Source organism: Branchiostoma floridae, chromosome 9, assembly GCF_000003815.2.
Source record: "Branchiostoma floridae strain S238N-H82 chromosome 9, Bfl_VNyyK, whole genome shotgun sequence".
NCBI classification, from domain to species: domain Eukaryota; kingdom Metazoa; phylum Chordata; class Leptocardii; order Amphioxiformes; family Branchiostomatidae; genus Branchiostoma; species Branchiostoma floridae.
Window position 1 is genome coordinate 21,070,379 of NC_049987.1, and position 20,933 is coordinate 21,091,311.

The window sequence follows — 20,933 nt, forward strand, 5'->3', positions numbered from 1 at the left end:
GTGAGGGCACTAAACATCATGTCATTGCCGAGTCATTAAACAACTTAGGTCTTGTCTGGAGAGAGATTGGTGATCATAAAAAGGCCGCAGGCTATTTCCAGGAGTCATTTGAGATGCTGAGAACTTTCTATGGTGAGGACAAAGCACACCGTAGAATTGCCAGCTCTCTCGAAAATCTGGCTATTACATTGGCAGACCTTGGTGATAACAAAAAAGCTGTAAGCTATCTTGATCAGGCGCTTCATATGATGCGGAAGATCTATGGTGAGAGTACTGCACATCCTGAGATAACCAAAACACTTACCAACTTGGGAAGCGTCTGGAGCAATCTTGGTGATTACAGTAAGGCAGCCAGCTACTTTAAGCATTCGATGCAGATGATGCGTAGTATTTATGGGGAGGATCGTGCACATCCGGACATTGCCCTAACACTTTACAACTTAGGTGGCACCTGTATGAGCCTTGGTGATAACACAACGGCCGTCAGCTATTATGAACAGTCACTGATGATGTGGCGAAGCATCCATGGTAAAGATACTGCACACCCTGTCATTGCCAACATACTGTACAACTTGGGTGTCGTCTGGGGTGAGCTTGGTGACTATAGAAAGTCTGTCAGCTATCATGAACAATCACTACGGATGAGTCAGAGTATCTATGGTGAGGACGCTCCACATCCTGACATTACCTTGTCACTTTACAACTTAAGCAATGCTTGGAAGAACTTTGGTGATCACAGCAAGGCTGTCATCTGTCTTTCCCAGCTAATGGGACTGGATTGGACGGGCAGTTTTGACTGGCATGCGCAAATTTATGGCCATATATTCACGATCTTGGACAGTAAGCAATATCTGACAGAAAGCAAGGAGGTTTGAGGGACCTCGTTGCAGAAAACATTATATTAATTAACATATACGCCTTACAAAAGAACAACACTCCTGGCAGATGTCCTATACCTCTATGAGAATAACTTCTGGACAGCCTGAAGGGTTCTGTGTCCATTCTATTCTTAATTCTGCATAGTATTTTTTGTCTATTTTCATGATCTGATGTTATATGAGAGTGACCATCATGGATGTGATGATCGCAGTTTAATCTGGAATCAAGCTCAGTACTAGTATTCTAATATAGCATATAAATTGACAAATGGTGTATGTTTTATGAATATTCACCGGAGCGTTTACCTTGCGATTACTTTAAAATACTGTAACTTCCAGCCCAGGCATAATTATAGCATATAACATTAGAACTTACATGACCTATATACAAATGAAAAATGTTATAGATACATGTACGTATGCAGCAATTGCAAGTCATGGCCTTTTCTCGAGATTGATGAGAACCTTCGGCTTCAAAATGGGGGGTGATTTCATGATAATATGCTTGAACTTGCCATTTACCACCATCAAGTTATCACATTCAAATAATGATGATGAACAAATCTTTGGAGGCAGGTAGAGGGAGAGAGTCCTTGACCTTCGTTCAAGATGATGATGATGACATTATGGAGTAACATCACATGTACATGTAACGTTACATTTACTAGCATATTAAACGCTATTTGTATAATATTGTCACCTATTTCTTTTCAACGTTTCATGGTAGCTTTATGAAAACAAACCATGGCCCCATTTGTTTTATTTTTGTTTTAATAGCATAACAATGCCCTGTGACAGTGTAGTGGACAGACAGCCGCCAAGGGCCACTGAATTGGGTACTAGTAATATTGTATTATTAACGTTAATACAACCAGAAATAAACAAATAAATAAACATGATATGTGCAAGGACACCGTAACGTTTGATAAGGTACATTTGTAGTAGTCGGGATTAGTGAAAACGAGTCAAAAACGAGACGAGAAGGCGTACAATACCACCCTACCCCGCACATCTGCTTGATGTGAACAGAAGGAGGCGTGGCCCGTGACGTCTATGGTCAAAGGTCATCGTTCACTGGGTCAAAAATAGTTCACCGGCAAAAGGTAGGCGTACCGATCGCATGCACGGTTTAACGGTAAGGTAAAAAGAGTTGGAAATAGAAGGTCTTATGTCTGTCACATGTTGACACACGGCGCTGAACATGTAGCGATTTTGAACGCAAATCGTAACGTTACATTTTTTTTTATAGAGAAGCGACGTGAACGTAAAGAGTGTCGATTTGAACGTAATTACTGCAGCCAAGGACGTTATAACGTCCATGCATGCATGTAGCTGGGGCAACGATCGCATGGAGAAAAACTTTCTCAAATTAGTTTACCCCAGTCTTATGTAGCATATTGTAGGGTTGGCGAAATGCATTGATATTATATTAAACGGCACTAGACTAGAAAATAATGGTTGACTAATTCAGTAATTGATTGATTTATTGACCTCCATTTGTTGACCAGGTCTGCGCACGGGTCAACAATTTTTCCGGCAACGTTGAAGGTGTCGGTGACATTCTTCCTTGCGCTATCAATGCATTTGTAACGTTATATTACCTAGGTTTACAGAAAGTTTTTACTTTCAATTAAGAAACCCAGAGACCATGAAGAGAACCTGGACTGACCTGGGCAGCTGAAGCCCTCCCATGTCGTTCCGGACAGCCCAGCGCCATGGCTACGCAGTGGAGTTCTCCCCTTACTACCCCCAGCTGCTGGCCTGTGCCACCTGTCAGTACTACGGCATAGCAGGTACGGTGGGCTGTTAAGGTTACTTTTAACATTTATAAGAACATTCCAGCAAATCTACTGAAACATTAGCAGCGAGTAGAACAGTCTTTACCCCAAGCTCGCTCCTGAGATTCGAACACACGACCTATCAGTCGCTCAACCCGGCAGCCAAGCTCATAAAACCAAGCACGCAACCAATTTAGCCAAAAGCCTGACAAGCGATGGCATTGTCGGTTGGCGGTGCTTGAACCCCAATGTTACACTACTAATGTTATATACTGATACACTACTTGCTACTTGCTAGTCAAGTATTCAATATAACCTGGATGCCGGACTGTTTCCACTGGGCTGACACATGTCAGCACATTGGCTCCAAGGCCAACATGCCCTTAATGAAACCCAGAGTTAGACCCTCCCCTGAAAACAGTCTAGCATCCAGACTAAGTATCACAGAATAGAAATCTTGTTGTCACGATCATTTCATCATATGGCTGCTTTTTGTATCAGCCATTGACTTGATAAGAGTATAAGTTACAGTACATCAAGATATTTAAGAATATCCCTCTAACAAGTTTAGGTGTGACGGATCGTTCAGTGTAATATAACCAGCTGCTGCTGCACCACGTGCCTGCGAAGCTGGTGTGTTACGCCGAAGGGCGGTTATACCGGCTATATAGATACAGATACAGAAGTTCATGTAAATTACTCGAATGGGAAGTTAGGCCACAGCAAGTAAATTTTATGGATGACATCTTCTGCAGACTGCAAGAATAGTGCGATAGGGAAAAAAAAAACAAGATGGGTGAAAAAAAAACAAGATGGCTACATTTTCAAAAATAGGCACCATTAAGTTGCGATGAATGTTGTAACAATAATCTAAGGGGCAAAACATGGTATCAGAGCCAACAAGGCATTCATTCCTGTATTCAAGACATGTACCGGTGTGGTAAAAGTGACACTAGTGTGGTAGACTGGCATCACCAACAAAGTTGGTAACCACACTCGTGGCTTCCATATTGGTGTCACTTTTACAACTATCCAATACTGTAGCAAGTAAGTTTAATTATCTACAACAACAGTCCGGGGTACCTCGCATGTGCCACTTCTACAAGTACAATTATTAGGCTACAACATTAACACAATATATTTGCTCATTCATTTTGGTACTTAATTGTCATGTTGACCATCCCTGCAGAAGAAAAAAAATCTTGTTTTTTTTCTGAAATGAGGCGAAAATTAATGAGTGCGCTGATGTCATCCATAAAATTTACTTGCTGTGGCCTTACAGCAGCTTATGTATCTGTTTATCTGGTACATGTATAACCATACACTGAAGACTACTGGTATTAGATAGATACAGAGCACATCTATGCTGTGTGATGAGTTCGCAGTGACAGCTAACTGCAAACATAAAAACCACAGCAAATATTTTACAATAAACTGTGTAATAATGTTCATGTTGTTCATGTGTGTAAGGACATGTATGTTGATGTTGTTCATGTGTGTATGTTAAATATGTTGCTCCTCCCCCCATAGGAAGTGGTTCCCTGTTCCTACTGGAGTCCCTGCCCCAGGGGGTCCGGCCGGTGCAGAAGTTTGACTGGAATGACGGACTGTTCGACGTGACATGGAGCGAGAACAACGAACACGTTCTGGTAAGGATCTTTTTTTTGTTTTTGTTGTCTGTACCTGCTTGGCTGTCCAACAGTCATGTCTGTCCAACTACATGTAGCCAGTGGCTGATACATTAAGTCAAAGGCTAGCAAGCAAAAAGATTGAGCCAGCAGTTACCATGTATGATAATAATACCCAGGTTAACATTAGGCACTCCAACTAAATCTCTTTTGCATATCAATTCACAGCTAGCATATAAAAACTCTCTCAAACAAGATCTCTCTAACACTTGTCACTGACGAAAGACACGGGATGGTTGTCTGAAATTGCTGACCATTTCCAAAATCATATCCTGGATGTCTAACCTTTATCGACACTCCTGTTGTAATAAACAAGTTGAGATAAATTGTGCCTGGTTATGACATTCAGACATTTTGATTTATGCTTCTGTGATGGTTTGACAGGTGTCAGGCACTCCTGATGTAACTGACAAGTTGAAAAAAATTCTGCCTGGTCATGACATTCAGACATTTTGATTTCTCATTCTGTGATTGATTGACAGGTGACAGCCTCCGGCGATGGCTCCATACAGATCTGGGACACAGCGCAGCCGCAGGGCCCAATCAAATCTCTCCGTGAGCACACTAAGGAGGTGTACGGCGTGGATTGGAGCCTCACCCGCGGCGAGCAGTTCATTCTCAGCGCGTCGTGGGACCAGTCGGTGAAACTATGGGACCCCGCGGGGAACAAGTCAATAGCAACGTTTCTCGGCCACCAACACGTCGTGTACAGTGCCATTTGGTCGCCACATATCCCATGCTGCTTTGCTTCCACGTCAGGTGACCACACGCTGCGCGTATGGGACACAAGGAACCCGCAGATCTCGAAACTGGTTCTTACCGCTCACGACGCGGAAGTCCTCAGCTGTGATTGGTGCAAATACGACGACAATGTCGTTGTGAGCGGCAGCGTTGACAGTACCATTAGAGGGTGGGACATTCGCAGACCTCAAAGCCCCATCTTCCAGCTAGATGGCCACAAGTATGCAGTCAAGAGAGTCAAATGTTACCCTTTTGAGAGGAACGTTGTCGGCTCGAGTTCCTACGATTTTTCTGTGAAGATTTGGGACTTCACCAGACCTCAGCCCTGTCTAGAAACAATAGAACATCACTCTGAGTTTGTGTATGGTTTTGACTTCAACCTGCATGTGCCAGGCCAGGTGGCCGACTGTTCGTGGGATGAGTGGGTCAGGGTGTACACGCCAAAGTGTCTGGCTCCCACATAATTGGAATGATTGTAATTGTTGCATATTGATCATTTCTATGCACCGCAAATTTCTTTGAAATGAAATCACCTGCAGTGAAATGTCAGGTACTCATGATACGAAGAATAATTGCAATATATTGTTGCATTTTTACATTTCCTATATACATGTACTGCAAGTTCTTTTGTTACAATTACATGTATCATGAGTACTTGGTAAGAGTGATTGAGTTTGATCATTTTGATGCACCGCAAGTTTTTGTGTAACAGTTATATTATTGATAAGACAGAATAATTGATAAATTATTTAATTGTTAGAGTGGAGAATATCTGAGTGCAAGCCACAATAAGTTAGGTGAAATATAGACTCATCACTCCCTCTCTCGGCTTGGCTTCGTGAACGAAGATCACTACAAAACAATGTAAAACACAATAACATGCTTTTATTACCAGTTTCTTCCATATGTACATGTACATCCTTCCAACCACAACATGTAGACAAATATATCCTACTTAGAATAATCCAGCAGTATAAAATAACGTAAAACTTTAGTAACCACTCCTCACAGCAACCACTTAGAGTACATCAACTGAACCTTCATCTCAAAAACCTTTGTCTTTGATTTTTTTTAAACACATGTATATCATTTGTACCAGCTGAATGATTGTTCTAGTTCAATTCTTATTTCATCACTAAGTACACAATTAAATGTAATGGTTGTATCCTAAAATAAAAGTGAAATTTTGCTATAATTAAGCCACAGAAAATTACTTAAAGATTTTGGTATATCGATTCTGCTATTACTATATTAGTGGACAGCTGAAAAAGCAGAGAGGATGATGATGATAATGTTGAAGTACAGACAAGAGGGACAAATGAAATAAAAGTAGAGGAATATAATGTAAGAAGGCACAATTTCTGAAATGTGTACAGAGATGGTATGACAAATGTAATTTGTGGTCATGTTAGTCTTTACAAAATATATACAAGATTTTCAACTGAGGAAATAGTCTGTTGTTTTTGAGTTGAGTGTGAGGTATGTTAGGTCAACCCAATTGATAACTGATAATAGAGAAATAGGGTTACAGTGTAGCTAGCTACTTATTTCTATAGTAGCCTCTATAAAAGTTCATATATTTGGCAAGACATTGTGAACAAGTTTCTGTAACTGATGTTTCCACTTCATATAAAAAAAAACTTCCCTATTCTTTTGCTCTTGTCACTTCATGTTTATATCAAAAATAAAAGACTCACTTTCTTGCATGGTCACACTGATTCACTCAAATGTTCTTTGGTTCCTGGACTTTGTGAAATTAGAAAAACAGTGCCTGAGGAAAAAGTTCAGCATGCACATAGTATAAAGAATGCACAAAGTAACATCTCTATTTTGTCTCAGGACACTGTTCATTTTTGTCTATTTCCTTTCTATTTGTATCCAGAACCCCAAAGTGACCAAAATGGTGTGACCTAAAATACATTGACATCAACTGTTTTCTATCAACTGTTTCATACACACCATCATATGTATCTTACATTGTAACGTGTCTAAAACTCTACCCAACATCAGAGCACGCTTTTGTTGGGCTGGTAACCGTAGTCCACGTCTTCAGGAAGATCGTGGAGGTTCCTTACGACAGTTTGCGGAGGGTTGACGGCACCAGCGGACTCCAGACGCATGGACCTTCGTACTGGGGACATTACCACGTCAGTACCCATGTAGTCTCTGATAGAAGAGAGGACACACTTTAATAAGTACATGTTGACCTTTAGCAAAGACAGAAGCAATAACATTTAGTCTTATCGTTACTAAAGAGAAGATACAAAATTGTGATGTAAAAGAAAGTTGGTAATACCTCATCTTCTTGGAGGGAGTGATGGCAGCAAATCTAACAGCTGTGCCTGCTGTTTCCTCATCTTCACTGCTGCTTTGCTTCTTCACTAAGGAAAAAAAGGGAAATTATCAATCTAAATATGAACTTTGATCCACAATAAAACAAAAATCTGGCTTTCAAAAATTTACTCTCAAATTGTTTCATTCTTGTGACATAGCTTGATTGGTGGATGACATTGTTGTTTGATGATCCCGGATTGGTGGATGTTAGTTCAAACGGACTATCTTCTGAATGGTGGACAATTCTGTAAATGATCCCTGATTGGTGGATCACTGCTCATACTGACCTTTGATTGGTGGATCAGGAGAGAAGCCCATGAGGTTGATGGTTGGATCCTCCTCCTCCTCATCTGAGCTGAGGCTGGACCGGTACGTCCTGACTCCCCCCTCTGTACCCCTGATGGGGTTCTGGTCAGGAGGGGTGAACCCAATATCCATGGTGTCCTTCACAGGAACAAACAACATAAATTAGATACAAATGTATCAGGAGACAATTTTCATAACTTTTGATATATAAAATGTCTGTCAGATCCTTAATTGAACATCAATACAAATTCATTTGTTATACCAGAATGCTGACACAATGACATGATGTTAAAATTTGAATTGATTGTGTGGCATGCGGTGGTGTCAGCGATTTAAATACACTAGGTTCCATTTTGAGAAGAGCCACAGATTCAGCCCATTTTTATACAAGACACTAAATGTAACATCATCCTCAAATGTCTGAAGACTGAAGACCAAAGAGTTTCTTTTCTGCAGAATGTATCTACTGGCTCAACGTACAGATCTGGTATTTAATACCATGTTGCAACATATGGGGTCATGACACTATTTTGAATACCAATACAGATTTCTCAGCTTGCTGCAGTAACTTGTTACCTCTTGTCTTGAGTGGTTCATGTTGAGACTGGCCAGCAGAGTGGCTGGGGTGGCGCAGGCTGGTTTGTCTGGTACTGTGGCAGTGAGAGGGGAGAACATTGGCAGCTCCTCTGTAGCTGGTCTGGACTTAAACAGGCTAGGAGCTGGGGGGAGAACAAGAAGATTTGTGTCAAGGCAAGTGTTTGAATATTACTTACAAGAAATATTAAGCTTGAGACATTTTCAAAGTCAAGTATCTCAGCAACTGTATATGTTTATATCTTGTAACACAAACCAAACAATATAGAGAAAACAATACTCTGTAAAAGATACAGCTAAACTCTGTTTCACAGCTAGTAACAAGATGAGGGTACCAAAGTGACCATGAAATTTAGAAATTGATTTCAAAATCAAATTGTCTGCTGTTACCATGACAGTCAAGTAGAAGTCTTAGCAATACAAAAGAGCTTCCTTTGTTATGGCAATTAAATGAGCAGATGTGACTTGAGTATAGAAGACATACCTGGAGTCTTAGGAAGAGGTTTTGCAAGACAGCCTTCCTCCGGAGGAGACACAAAGTTGACCACGCTCCTCCTGGCCACTCTCCTGGCCGGAGTCTTGACCTTGGCATGACCTTCCTGGTCAAACATGGTGGTCAGGCTGCGCTTCATGGGGCTGTGCATCTCGGTGTCGGACGTGTTGGTCAGTTCTGTCTCCATGGGCTCGAGTGTGTTAGTGCCGCTGTCGTCAGCAGCAGAGGTGGTCGGCATCAGGAACATGCTGAACGACTGCTTCCTTTCCTACAGCAAGGAATGGGAGATAAACACAGCTTATTCTTGCTGACATACACATGTATACTTGTTCAACAAATGCACTAGGTACATTGTAGTTACCAGTATAAAAAATGTATTGCATCACCGCCATTTAACAGTACTATCATGAAGATAGCTTCCCTAACATTCATGTTATGTGCGACTCATTCTATGCATGTACGTGACTTGTGTTAACTGGTGTATGTACCAACGACTAAGAATGTACAATGTCATGTAATACCAGCTCAGAAAGGAACAAGAAATTGTCCTTCAAGGATTGAGGTATTAAAAATATGTTGCTTTTTTAGAATCATTTTAGATTAGAGGGTTTTGCCACCAAGTGCAGTAGGACATCCTCTGTGGATAGCTATAGTGTTTTCTAGCTTACTAAAATGTAAAATGAAGACAAAATTGCTTGACAAACTAACCTCTCCTTGTTCGGGTATTTCCGTTGTTATGGGAACAGTCCCATCTTCCAAAAACTCTTCTGTGACACCATCCTCTGTGAACTCCGACCCCTCCCCAATGGGGCTATGGAGTTTCACAGGTGTCCCTACCACTACCATTTCCGTTGTTATGGCAACAGTCCCATCTTCCAAACATTCTTCTGCGACGGCATCATCGGTGAACTCTGACCCCTCCCCAATCGGGCTATGGAGTTTCAGGGGTGTCCCAACCACTACAAGTTCCGTTGTTCCCATGGCAACAGGCGTGTCTTCAGGGATCAGCGCTGCCATTGGCTGAGGGGTTAGTCTGCCTGACCGGCGCAGACCTGCAGATGAGGGGGTCTTGTTCATGGTCTCCATGGCAACCGGAGACTGTTTGTTTCCTGTAAGAAATCCCAAATATGCAAATTACATTTTTCAGTCAAACGTGTCTATTGTGTTGTGTGTGTGGAAGGACAACTTCAAGCCAACCGTTCACACTTACGCCACATCTTCAGAAAAGACACTGGAGCCGCATGTTGCCCATTTAGGAACTTTATTTGAACCGACACACAACAAACATGTTTCGCCGTGTGGCTTCCTCAGTGTTATGGGCTCGAATCATGCCTATTGTGTTGTGACTGCAAGAAAATAATCATAGTAGACAGGTTGCCCTTATAAACTATGCTATTGGGATTCTCAATACTTGGGTTAAGGCCCGCAACAAAAAGACATGGTTGACTTTTTGTCAAATCTACCTCAGTACTGGATAAAGTAGAGATAACTTAACAAAACTCTTGTTAATTATGCAAGAGCCCTTAAATAAAAGACCATAGCAAGAAAACTAATATGAACCTAACTACCACACTCAGGGCTCAAAATACCACCTTCATACTAGTATGCAGCTTAGTGCAGGTAATATTTGTCTGGTGCAGGTAATTTTCAATGTTACCTGCACCAGTGCAGGGATGCAGAAAAACTACATGTATGTCTGTTTGACCTGTCGTACCTGGTGTGTGCGTGAGAGCCTGGATCAGCTGACTGACAGGTTTAGGTGTGAGACGGTTTGACTTGCGGCGCATCTGGGGGTCCATGGTTCTGGACAGTCTCCTTTCCTCACTCATGGGGTTCAGGGCCTTCAGAGGGGTGCCAGCTGGGGAATAACAGAAAGCAGACACATCAAAACACTGTCAACTTGTGAAAGTTCACCTGTGTTGGTATAGTACTGAGTTAAAACTAGTCAAAATAATGAAAGCATCACATATTTAACTGTGTTGCTGCCATCTTCATCAGAATTCAAGTTGCCGACATGCTATATGTTGTAATTTCATGTAGAAACTTTGAGAGCTGTATCTCTATCTTCCTGGCCATATAGTGCTACAATTCAATAACTAAAACTGGATGGGAGAAAATCCCACTATTGAAACATCATAACATAAGGCAAAGCTTTGTCCTATTTATTGGCCACATTCTTGTAACAATCTAGTTACATGTTCAATTACAGAATAGCACAACACAAATATGCAGTGGAACATGGCAACTTTACAGTCTTTGGCAGAATTTGAATGACTTCTTTTGAATCTGGAATTTCTCATCTATTTCACATGACATTATATACCCTCTGACCTCTACAGTGGAACTGTGGTGTCTTGGCTGGGCTGTTGACCTTGAAGAACCCTCCATCGAAGGTCACGGTGTCCTCTGTGACCTTTGTCTCCTCCTTCTGTTCCGCCTGCTCCTTGTTCGCCATCATGGCCGCCTTCATGGCTGCTTTAGCCTCCATCAGCCTCTTCCTGGCAGCTTCCCGGTCCTTACTGTCCTTACTGGCAGGCTTCTTGACTGGTTTCTAGATTGGCATAACAGACATGATACTTAAACATATCAGGGCTCGAAATACTTTTTTCTGCATGCCTGCACTGATGCAGGTAACATTTAAAATTACCTACACCAGACAAATTTTACCTGCACCACTCTGAATTTAGGATCATAATAAATTGTTCAGGAACCATTGCTATTTTTCCTATACTTTATAGGTGGTAACCACGGCCATTACAAATATGCACTTCCGCATTCTTTGGTGTGCGCCTGCGCAGTAGCGACCACCAATCCAAGATGGCGGCGGGTCATGACGACGTAAATATTTACTCGCGTATCTAGGGAGGTCTTACGGCTTGTTGATTGGTAATAAAGCTGTCAATCATGCCCAAATAAGCTGTGTGCTTTGTTTTTAAGCCCCGCCCACTGCAATCACTAATTCCCGCCGGCAATTTCCCGCTCAAATTACATAAACATTATCGTCCCGTCGTGACAGGGAATATTGCCGGCATTACTTCTCCACCTTGATTTACGGTATCTTTTAGTACAATTTGCACCTGTTTTCCCAATTAACCTGCTGTACACTTATTTTTATCTCCAAACTACATCAGTTTCTTGTTTCTTTCCAACTGTCTGTTGCTCGTATATCTTTTTTTCTCACAAATTACGACACCGGTATATCGACCAACTTCGAGTCCCATTTACGTCAATGTTGTGACATACGATACGGATATAGTCATCAGGATGCCATTTGTCTAGCTAACAGTTGATTTATAACTGCCATCAGAAAGCTTCTTTATCCCCCCTTACCTTGTTTCAACTAATTAGATCATTTCTAGTAGTTATAATCAATAATAATTTGTATAGGAATACATGGGATAATGTCATCTGGGGGGGGCATTGACTCGCACATTGAAAACATCAATAGACTGTGTAGATTCTGTGGGGATTTAAACTTAACAAAGGCTGAAAAGGATAAGAAGCTTTCTGCCCTAAATTGCGAACAGTACGCTCCAAAAATCAAAGACATTTGGGGAATCGAAATTGCTCGAGACAGACCATACCTGCATCCCAAGTTCTTCTGTCGAAAGTGCAGATCCCGGCTGTACAACCCACCCAAATTTGCCAGGGCAAAAAGAATCTCTTGGTACCCGCACACCTTTGGCAATGATTGTATGCACTGTGAAAAAGTCCAATCACTTACCAGGGGGGGACGTCGTCCAATGAATAAGTCTTCTGGGAGACCAAAAAAGACTAAGACGACAGGTCAAACAGCTGGGATTTGTGAACCTTTAATGCACAGCACATCACAGCGCACAACAGCTACACAACAACTACACCTTTCTCCGGCATGTACCCCTGTCACGACTAGCTACACCACAGCAGTGGAACATCCAACACTGCAAATATATGGTCCTGCTGTCCCATGCAGTCTGGCAAGTGCTGCCACTGCTATACTCGCACCTCTTGCCAGCACAGTGCACCCACGGTTTGGAGTTGTGTACTGTCCCGTACCCCCCGTCAGCACAGTGCAGCCACAGCCTGGAGTTGCGTACTGTCCCGTACCCCCCGTCAGCACAGTGCAGCCACAGCCTGGAGTTGCGTACTGTCCCGTACCTCCCGTCAGCACAGTGCAGCCACAGCCTGGAGTTGCGTACTGTCCCGTACCCCCCGTCAGCACAGTGCAGCCACAGCCTGGAGTTGCGTACTGTCCCGTACCTCCTGCCAGCACAGTGCAGCCACAGCCTGGAGTTGCATACTGTCCCGTACCTCCTGCCAGCACAGTGCAGCCACAGCCTGGAGTTGCGTACTGTCCCGTACCTCCCGTCAGCACAGTGCAGCCACAGCCTGGAGTTGCGTACTGTCCCGTACCTCCCGTCAGCACAGTGCAGCCACAGCCTGGAGTTGCGTACTGTCCCGTACCTCCCGCCAGCACAGTGCAGCCACAGTCTGGAGTTGCGTACTGTCCCGTACCTCCTGCCAGCACAGTACACCCTCAGTCTGGAGTCGCGTGCTGTCCTGTACCTCCTGCCAGCACAGTGCAGCCACAGCCTGGAGTCGCGTGCTGTCCCGTACCTCCTGCTGGTAGCGGCTCCGTTACAGCAGACAAGGTGACCATTGGCCTAAAAGAAAAAGGCCCACTAAACGCAGACCAGCGACTCGCACTTTACGCCTTGGTCAAGCGCCAAACGGACAACAATACACTTCTTGTGCCAACTGGAGCCAAGGTAAGGTCACTAAGGAACTACATTTGTATTGATCTGTATTTTCCAACATGGAACAACCCTGACTGTTCAGCAGACACAAGCCTTTGAATATAATGTATCAATCTTCTTGGTTTAGAGACAAAAATAGTTTAATAAGCTTGTTAAATATGTAACATCCCAAGAGCATGTAATCTGGGCAACCAAAAATAACAATAGTAGACACACAGCCATGTCCAGTTCTCTCCATTATCCTGCATATATAAAACAGTATTTCTTGTACTGCTTGTATTTCTAAAACAAGTAGTATATATTATTCATTAAACTTGTATGACCGGCCTTAAGCATAACACAGTAGTATGAAACGTCCTTCCTTTTTATTCTACAGCCACTCCACTTTGTTCAAGTTCCAACATGCCAAAAGAAGTCGTGTGATGCCGCAGCATCAACGGTACAAAAGAGGGCGAAGCTGGTGAGCAACATCAGGGAACAGATCAGCGGGGGTGCTGAAGAGCAGCAGATGGCGGCCGAGCTGCGCCGCCTACCCAGGAGTCAGCTGAGCCGGCTTCTGCAGGAGGGCCGCTTCGCACAGGTCCGCATCCCAGATGGCCACCTGCTGGGACTAAAAACAGGACTGAATCTTAACTGGAGCCAATGCAGAGACTTGAGGAGGTACTATTTTATTTCCTTGAGTAAAACTGTTTCCATCACACATGGCACAGATGTTAAGAATTAATCTGTATCTTTGCAGTTGGCACTAAGCATGGAGTCATAACAGAGCCTGAGAAAAATTGCAAAAGGCCTTGGCAAACATAATGCAATAACTCTATACATAGACAACTACAAAGTATATATAGATGTATTAACGTGTAACATTAGTATCGTGGGTTGTCCAAAATATTGACGTTTGCTCAATATACTTCCCGTTGTATAGCTGTACTAACACCTTTTACACCTTTCCCCTTGAACAGAGATTGGGAAAGAATTATTTACCACTATTTACCATTTTTTTCACAGATGGATGAAGGACTACAACATTGCTGTAGAGAGTGAAAGGACCTCAAGAAACATTGCCTCCGAGCTCCTCTCGGCAACGGACGTGATGGCTGAACAACTGCCGTTCACGACGAAGGACGAGGAGGGAGGCAAGAGGGTGGAGCCGAAACCCTGCGCTTACCTGGTCTCCCTGGTCTCAGCCATGCATGACTACCTGGAGAGGAGCAAACAAGCTGGGTAAGTTTGGTTCCGTTCACTAGGTATCATAGTGTAATATGACAGGACCTTGTGTACCTTAATATACAAACATGGACAGCTATGTTCTACTCATATTAAAATTAAGGTTTACTCTGTTTCACAGGAAACTGACATGGCACGGGGGGAATATCCCGGAGGACGAGATATGGGTAAAGATTGGAGGGGACCACGGTGGGCCATCGTTCAAGATGGCCTTCCAACCACTCAACGTGCTACATCCCAACTCCAAGACAAATACCTCAGTCTTTTGCCTCTTTGAGTCAAAGGATAACAGGGAGAACATAACGACAGCGCTGGGGAGGTTTAAGGATGATGTGAAAACGCTGCAGGAGGAAATGTGGAGGTATGTTGATAATTTTTTCTCTTGAGACATAATAATCAATTGTACTTACTGTTGACATGATTGCCAAGAAAGGTCCTACTGTGGTACATCTCTCATGTTGAAGGTGCTAAGTGCAGACTCAAGCTGACTTGCTAAGGGTCCATTTCTGGGCATGAGTCATGCCTTTTGTTTCTCTGTATAAACAGATAATAGTGACTGTCAGTATATGTAACCCTATAACTACTGTATCACTCATTTCATTCCAGAAGTAAGGATGGACAGACATACAGGATAAAGCTGTTCATGGCCGGGGATTACGCCTTCCTGTCAACCATATATGGCATCTCAGGCGCAGCTGGTGAGTCTTGATCAAATTCTGTATTAATCAGCCTAAATGAAACAAGCCATTTTTTCAGATAACACAAGAACAGTACACAGCCAAATGGATTAAGTATTCTTGTCTTTTCTATACCAGGTACTTTCCCATGTCTATGGTGCAAAGTCACCAAGGCTGGGATTGATGACATAGAGAACAGGCGGCTGAGGACCCCTGACAGGACACTGGCCAACATGGCGGAGAACCTGAGGGCCTTCCTGCAGGAAGGGAGAGGGAGTGTAAAGAAAGCCCAAGAGTACTTCAATGTCATTGCAGCCCCTCTGTTTGAGATCCCTCTTGAGCAGGTGAACAACATTAGCAAAAACAAAATACATAAATATTGCTGCATGCCTCAGCCTTCTAATACCCACATCAAATTTTAAACAATTGCAAATGTCCTATTAGTAACAGTTGAGACTGATCTGTAAAAAGATTAATGAACTTCAAAATAAATACTTATTTGCCTACAATTTTTAATGATTCTTCCAGTTATAATTTCATTGATGGTAGTATGCAATCTTAGTCTGACAACACATACATTTGGAGCCTTTACATTGACAGGTCATGAGCCCAAGGGCTACCCACACCTCTTTATAAACAAGAAATGTCTTAATGTTTCTTATTCAAACTATATCATTTTCTACAATGCTTCTTACTAGTATGTAAACTATCACTTTCAGGCAATTGTGCCAGGGCTGCATATAAGCCTTGGCGTTTTCAAGCGGCTTTACGACGAGTTCGAGAGAGCGGTTCAAGAGTTAGACCTCAAGATCCAGGCCTACCTTCACAGTTTGGTCCTGGCACAGGAGGCTGACAGGGAAGACGTCAAGAAAGACCAGCACCTTAAGCCGTTTGAGCAATTCATCAACGTCATTGACGATGCTCAAGTGTTCCAGGTCCAGGCGGATGAGTTGGATGACCTCGTTGAGGAACAGGAAAACCAGCTGGCCTTCCTAGCCTACGAAAACCAAGATGTGGACGACGAGTTAGCAGAAGCTGTGTTCAATGAAGCGACAGCTATGGTTTCTGAGCTCGTCCAGAGAAGAGACACTCTGGTAAGTACACAACAACAACAAAACTTAACAGTATGTACATAAATGTGTGACTTTTCTCCATCAATATAATGTTACAATAACAAGGACAATGTAGATAAGAAAATATACTCCTAACATTATCTCCTTGTCTTTCAAACATAAGACCTTAAGAGTATTTCCTAGTACAGTACAAAAACTCAAGTTTGTAATATGTCACTTTTCACTGGCTGGCTCCCAGATCATACCCCCAACCCAGGATCAATCCTAAAGTGGGTTTAGTTTTCTGTGACCTACTGACATCTACTACTATTCATTCATACAGAGAAAGAAAGCATCAGACATCCTGACCAAGGCCTCAGTGAAACCTGGAAAAGGGCCGTTGGCGAGCCAGTTGGAACCTGTCATGAAGAGCTTCAAAGTGCACCGGGAGGCATACCAAGGCAGGACTTTTGTTGGCAATCATGTCAACAAGATGCTAAATGTAAGTACATCTGTTTGTATACCTACCTACCTACCTTTTCCAGTGACCTCCAGGTCATTGTGGACAAGATAGACATGAAGATGTAGAGTTCAGACTTCTCTCCAGGCACTTCTTTGTCTGTGTTCAGTTCAGGCCCGTACCCGCAGAAGTCGCAGGGGCTTCACGACAGACAGCAGCAGTGATCCATGTCTATCATTCTCTCAGTCCCGTAGCTAGTGATAGCCGTCAGGGCAGTCTATCATGCACAAGAAATATAAAAACACATCAGCTACTGTATACTTTTCATTGTACCCTATATGACTTGTTTTCTGTGTGCATGTATGTTCTCAGGACAAACCAATTGAGCATCTTACATCCAGTGTGGTGAAGACCATGGGTGAAATCTGTGATGGGAACGACTTCCCCCTGTCCATTATCCGAATGGGGAAGGAGGTGGCTGAGAGACACGAGAAACGTCTGAAGATGTTTGCAAAATGCCACAAAGGATATGCACACGGCGGCAAGAAGGAGGACAAAGACCTAGACCAGCTAGGTAACATTTCCACCTTGTTCATACACAAAATTTTGGTACCAGTCAGTTGGGCCCCACTAGCTAAATAGAACAGAAACAATCAATCATGGCTGGATCTGACCCTGAGCAACACCTGCCTTACATGTATGTTTGATCACCTAGGGGGTATGATTATAGTTGGGAAATAATTTTAAAAAATATATAACTCTATACACAGTGACAAATGGAGGCTTTTAACACATATTTACAATCAAACAATCTATTTATGAATACTTTTTCCTTTCTGTTCTTTTAGACCTCGACATAAAGTCATTTATGTCAGAGTACAGGAAAGACTCAAGATGTGTAAGCCTGAAGATGCACTTACTTGAGGAGCATGTGGTCCCCTGTATTCGCCGCTGGGGCTTCGGCCTCGGCTTCCTGGCGGAACAGGGGATTGAAGAGGTCCATGCCCAGTTCAACAGACTTGCACAGTCAACCCGTTCCATTGCTGACCCTGTCGCTCGACTCAAGTCTACCCTTAAGTCCCATCTCATCAAGGTCAGCCCGGACCACACGGGCAAGGTTCCTGCACCTGTTAAGAGAAAGAAGACTGTGTGACTTTGTTAAGCAAGTGAACTTAATAAGTCATTAGTTGTTTGTGCTGATATGTTGTTCAAATTTTTGACTTCAAACTGTTTTCATGATCTCCCATATGGACAGTTTGTCATTGCTGTAAAAGCAAATTCTAGACTCTACGATAGCATCATGCCTAACTATGAGATATGAAATAAACATGATGTAAAGTAGACTTACTGGTATTATACAAGGCGTTCCTATATATAGCACTTGTATGATGTTATCCAGTTTAATTCTAAGGACTAATATTGAACTAGAGTAACTTATATAAAGTATGTAGCTTGTACCTAAAATCACACAAGCCTGCAGGGTTCCAGTCATTCTTCCCCTTCATGTCTGTGGTAAAGGAGGACCAGCTACCTTGTAAGTTGTAGTTGTACCTGCAGAGAGATTTCACAGAAACAGACGTTTAGATCCAACATGTATCAGTACTCAAATTTACTGGTCTTTAAAAATGTCTAAGTTAACTTGTGAGCATTTTGCTTCGCTGTCCTCCCACGTGTAAATGCAACTTGAAAGAAAATGTTATATATACTTATTTATTTATTTATTTATTATTAAAATGTTATATAAAATCTAAAAGAACAAAGCTAGGCAATTCTTGCAATGTTCCATGAAACAGTAGGAAATCTATGTTGAGCCTTTTAAGGATAAAATAATTAGAATATCTTTGTGATGTAAATATCAGTGCGCATGTAGTTCTTGTTGTCAATAAACAAGGTAACATAATGTTCATGATGTGTACGTCTGCCAACATTTCATCAAGACTAAACAGTTCAAGAGAGCTCATAGTCATACATGTACACTTGAGTACCATACTAGTAAGTTATACCTTATTATTTGGAAGACCTCAGGGTATTAAATCTAGCTATTCTATGTGTCTGAAAAAAGTATACTGCTGTATTCTTACCGACCTGACACCATTGTCTCGAACAGAGAACCATCGTGTAGATCTAGAACTAGAACCTTCTACACAGTCTATACCGTTACCATTTTGATTATGATACAAACTACAGAAAATAGGGCGCCTGTCATGTAAACAAAAGTGTAAACAAAGGGCTTCCGCATACTCTGATGTAGTATTTATAATAAAATCGTCAATTAATCCCCACGAAATTAAGATTACGTCACGTGGAGAGTTATACAAATTAGTAATTACGTAAAAAAAAAGCTTAGTTCGCACCTCTTTCCCAGTGATATCCAGCGTCGTAGAAAAAATGATAGACGAGGTTTTCTCTCTACCAAAACACGTGCAAACAGGTCGATTTCACGTTTCAGGAGGTCTCATTCGCCGGAAAATTTGGAAAAGGTAACCAAACACGCCTTGAACTTACCCTTCGTTCCCCGCTGCGCCAAAATCTCCGTTGTACGCTCCGTCGCTGCTGTCTGTCCACGGATTGCGATAATTTAGGCGGACTACCATGAACCACTCGCCACACAATGCCTACAAACATGGCTACCTTCCTCTCTAATCTTAGCCCGTCATGTGACCGGATTGGCGAGTTATGATTGGTGAAAGCTGGGGTGCGCGGAACTATGGCAGGCTGTGCTGCAGTACCGGCGTGGCCGCAGGGGGCGCACGGCGCCAAATTCAAATTAAACTAAACCGCTGATGCGAAACAGCCGTGTAACATTCAATGCAGCTAAAAACAATTCATACACACCTACATCATAGGGCATTTATGTATGAAACCCAGAACATGGACCAGTGCAGGTTAGGTGCAGGTAGACACCAAAAATACCTGCACAGCTCCAATTTTACCTGCACTAACCTGCATATGCAGCTGGTATTTCAAGCCCTGCATATGGTCCAGATGGTGGTGAATTTTGGTTCAAAGTACAGGGGTTTGATTCCTGCTGGTCACTAGCTCATTCCCTTAAAAAAGGTTCAACTCATTCAACAATTGAATACTACATGTAATTCTTCGTAAGATTGGAAGACATTCCTGTTACCTTGACAATCTTCTTCTTGATCTTGACTGGTTTCTTGACCTCCTCTGGCTCCCAGTTCCTGGCCTTCAACTTCTCAAGGTCATCAAACTTCTTGTCAACATCCTCAACCTAAAAACATGGAACACTTGTTATAGAGACCACAGAAAAAGTTCTGTTCACTGGACTCTTTTCCATGTTAAACAAAACTAAAATTTACAATAGTACAAGTCTTTTTTAGGTTCATTGTATATTCCAAAAATCAATTGAAACTTTACAGATTTGACTTGCTCAGATGAGTCTCTTTACACAGCCACTGCTTTATTCCCACCAATGTTTTGCTGACCGTCTGTCACCTGCCTCAGTGCAATTCTGACTGATTCACGTTTGTTGCCTTAAGCCTATCAGAGAAGTCTGCCTGTCGCTGTCAGAAAACTTAAAAATCTTCCACCCAACGTCTATTTGGAGATTACACAGCAGGTAAATTCAGTCCGATCGTCAAGTAAAGATTGTAAGTGACCCGGAAGTAGATCCAAACTGACCTGCAAGTAGACTATGACTGCCCTGGAAGTAGAACCTAACTGACCCCAAAGTACACCATCACTGGACTGCAAGTAGAGGTTGTAATTGACCCAGAAGTACATCCTGACTGACCGGCAAGTACAGGTTGTAACTGACCCGGAAGTAGACAGTGACTGACCTGGAAGTAGACCATGTCCCAGAATCCCTGCAGGTCCTGACAGGTTGTCTCCTTCTCGCCGGTGTTGAACTCACAGTTGTCCACCAGCCCGGAGAACTGTTTGAACCGCTGGTCCATCAGCAGCTGCGCCTGCCCGATCGTGGTCCGGATCTGACCTTGGACTAGAGATAAT

The 20,933-nt window shown here is 42.7% G+C and overlaps 4 protein-coding genes and 1 long non-coding RNA gene across 7 annotated transcripts; 2 read left to right on the forward strand and 3 right to left on the reverse strand.

Annotated features, from left to right (window-relative positions):
- The first annotated feature begins 1,918 nt into the window (after positions 1 to 1,918).
- LOC118422603 (peroxisomal targeting signal 2 receptor-like) lies at positions 1,919 to 6,349 on the forward strand. Its single transcript, XM_035830248.1, has 4 exons — positions 1,919 to 1,981; positions 2,514 to 2,671; positions 4,187 to 4,305; positions 4,827 to 6,349. Exons 2-4 carry the CDS (start codon positions 2,569 to 2,571, stop codon positions 5,547 to 5,549), a joined length of 945 nt encoding a protein of 314 aa, XP_035686141.1. The 5' UTR covers positions 1,919 to 1,981; positions 2,514 to 2,568; the 3' UTR covers positions 5,550 to 6,349.
- A 594-nt stretch (positions 6,350 to 6,943) lies between these two features.
- On the reverse strand, positions 6,944 to 11,365 carry LOC118422601. The gene is made up of 8 exons (XM_035830245.1): positions 11,144 to 11,365; positions 10,527 to 10,670; positions 9,521 to 9,921; positions 8,804 to 9,080; positions 8,302 to 8,444; positions 7,707 to 7,863; positions 7,382 to 7,466; positions 6,944 to 7,251 (listed from the first exon to the last, which is right to left on the reverse strand). Exons 1-8 carry the CDS (start codon positions 11,298 to 11,300, stop codon positions 7,092 to 7,094), a joined length of 1,524 nt encoding a protein of 507 aa, XP_035686138.1. The 5' UTR covers positions 11,301 to 11,365; the 3' UTR covers positions 6,944 to 7,091.
- Positions 11,366 to 11,555: 190 nt separating this feature from the next.
- LOC118422598 lies at positions 11,556 to 18,865 on the forward strand. The gene is made up of 10 exons (XM_035830240.1): positions 11,556 to 13,560; positions 13,925 to 14,208; positions 14,554 to 14,769; positions 14,894 to 15,133; positions 15,379 to 15,470; positions 15,588 to 15,793; positions 16,169 to 16,543; positions 16,845 to 17,003; positions 17,334 to 17,535; positions 17,810 to 18,865. The coding sequence occupies exons 1-10, from the start codon at positions 12,214 to 12,216 to the stop codon at positions 18,112 to 18,114; spliced, it is 3,426 nt and encodes a 1,141-aa protein (XP_035686133.1). The 5' UTR covers positions 11,556 to 12,213; the 3' UTR covers positions 18,115 to 18,865.
- On the reverse strand, positions 14,019 to 19,756 carry LOC118422608. 3 transcript variants are annotated; one of them, XR_004831939.1, is made up of 8 exons: positions 19,467 to 19,756; positions 18,420 to 18,512; positions 17,882 to 18,088; positions 17,030 to 17,238; positions 16,271 to 16,446; positions 15,183 to 15,306; positions 14,714 to 14,746; positions 14,019 to 14,158 (listed from the first exon to the last, which is right to left on the reverse strand). It is a non-coding gene; the product is annotated as an uncharacterized LOC118422608 (long non-coding RNA). The 3 variants fall into 3 exon arrangements; XR_004831938.1 differs by having other exon boundaries at positions 14,020 to 14,158; positions 14,540 to 14,746; positions 17,038 to 17,238; XR_004831937.1 differs by having other exon boundaries at positions 14,020 to 14,158; positions 14,540 to 14,746.
- A 272-nt stretch (positions 19,757 to 20,028) lies between these two features.
- Positions 20,029 to 20,928, reverse strand: LOC118422607 (disks large-associated protein 5-like). Its single transcript, XM_035830253.1, has 2 exons — positions 20,762 to 20,928; positions 20,029 to 20,193 (listed from the first exon to the last, which is right to left on the reverse strand). The coding sequence occupies exons 1-2, from the start codon at positions 20,876 to 20,878 to the stop codon at positions 20,044 to 20,046; spliced, it is 267 nt and encodes an 88-aa protein (XP_035686146.1). The 5' UTR covers positions 20,879 to 20,928; the 3' UTR covers positions 20,029 to 20,043.
- Positions 20,929 to 20,933: the final 5 nt, after the last annotated feature.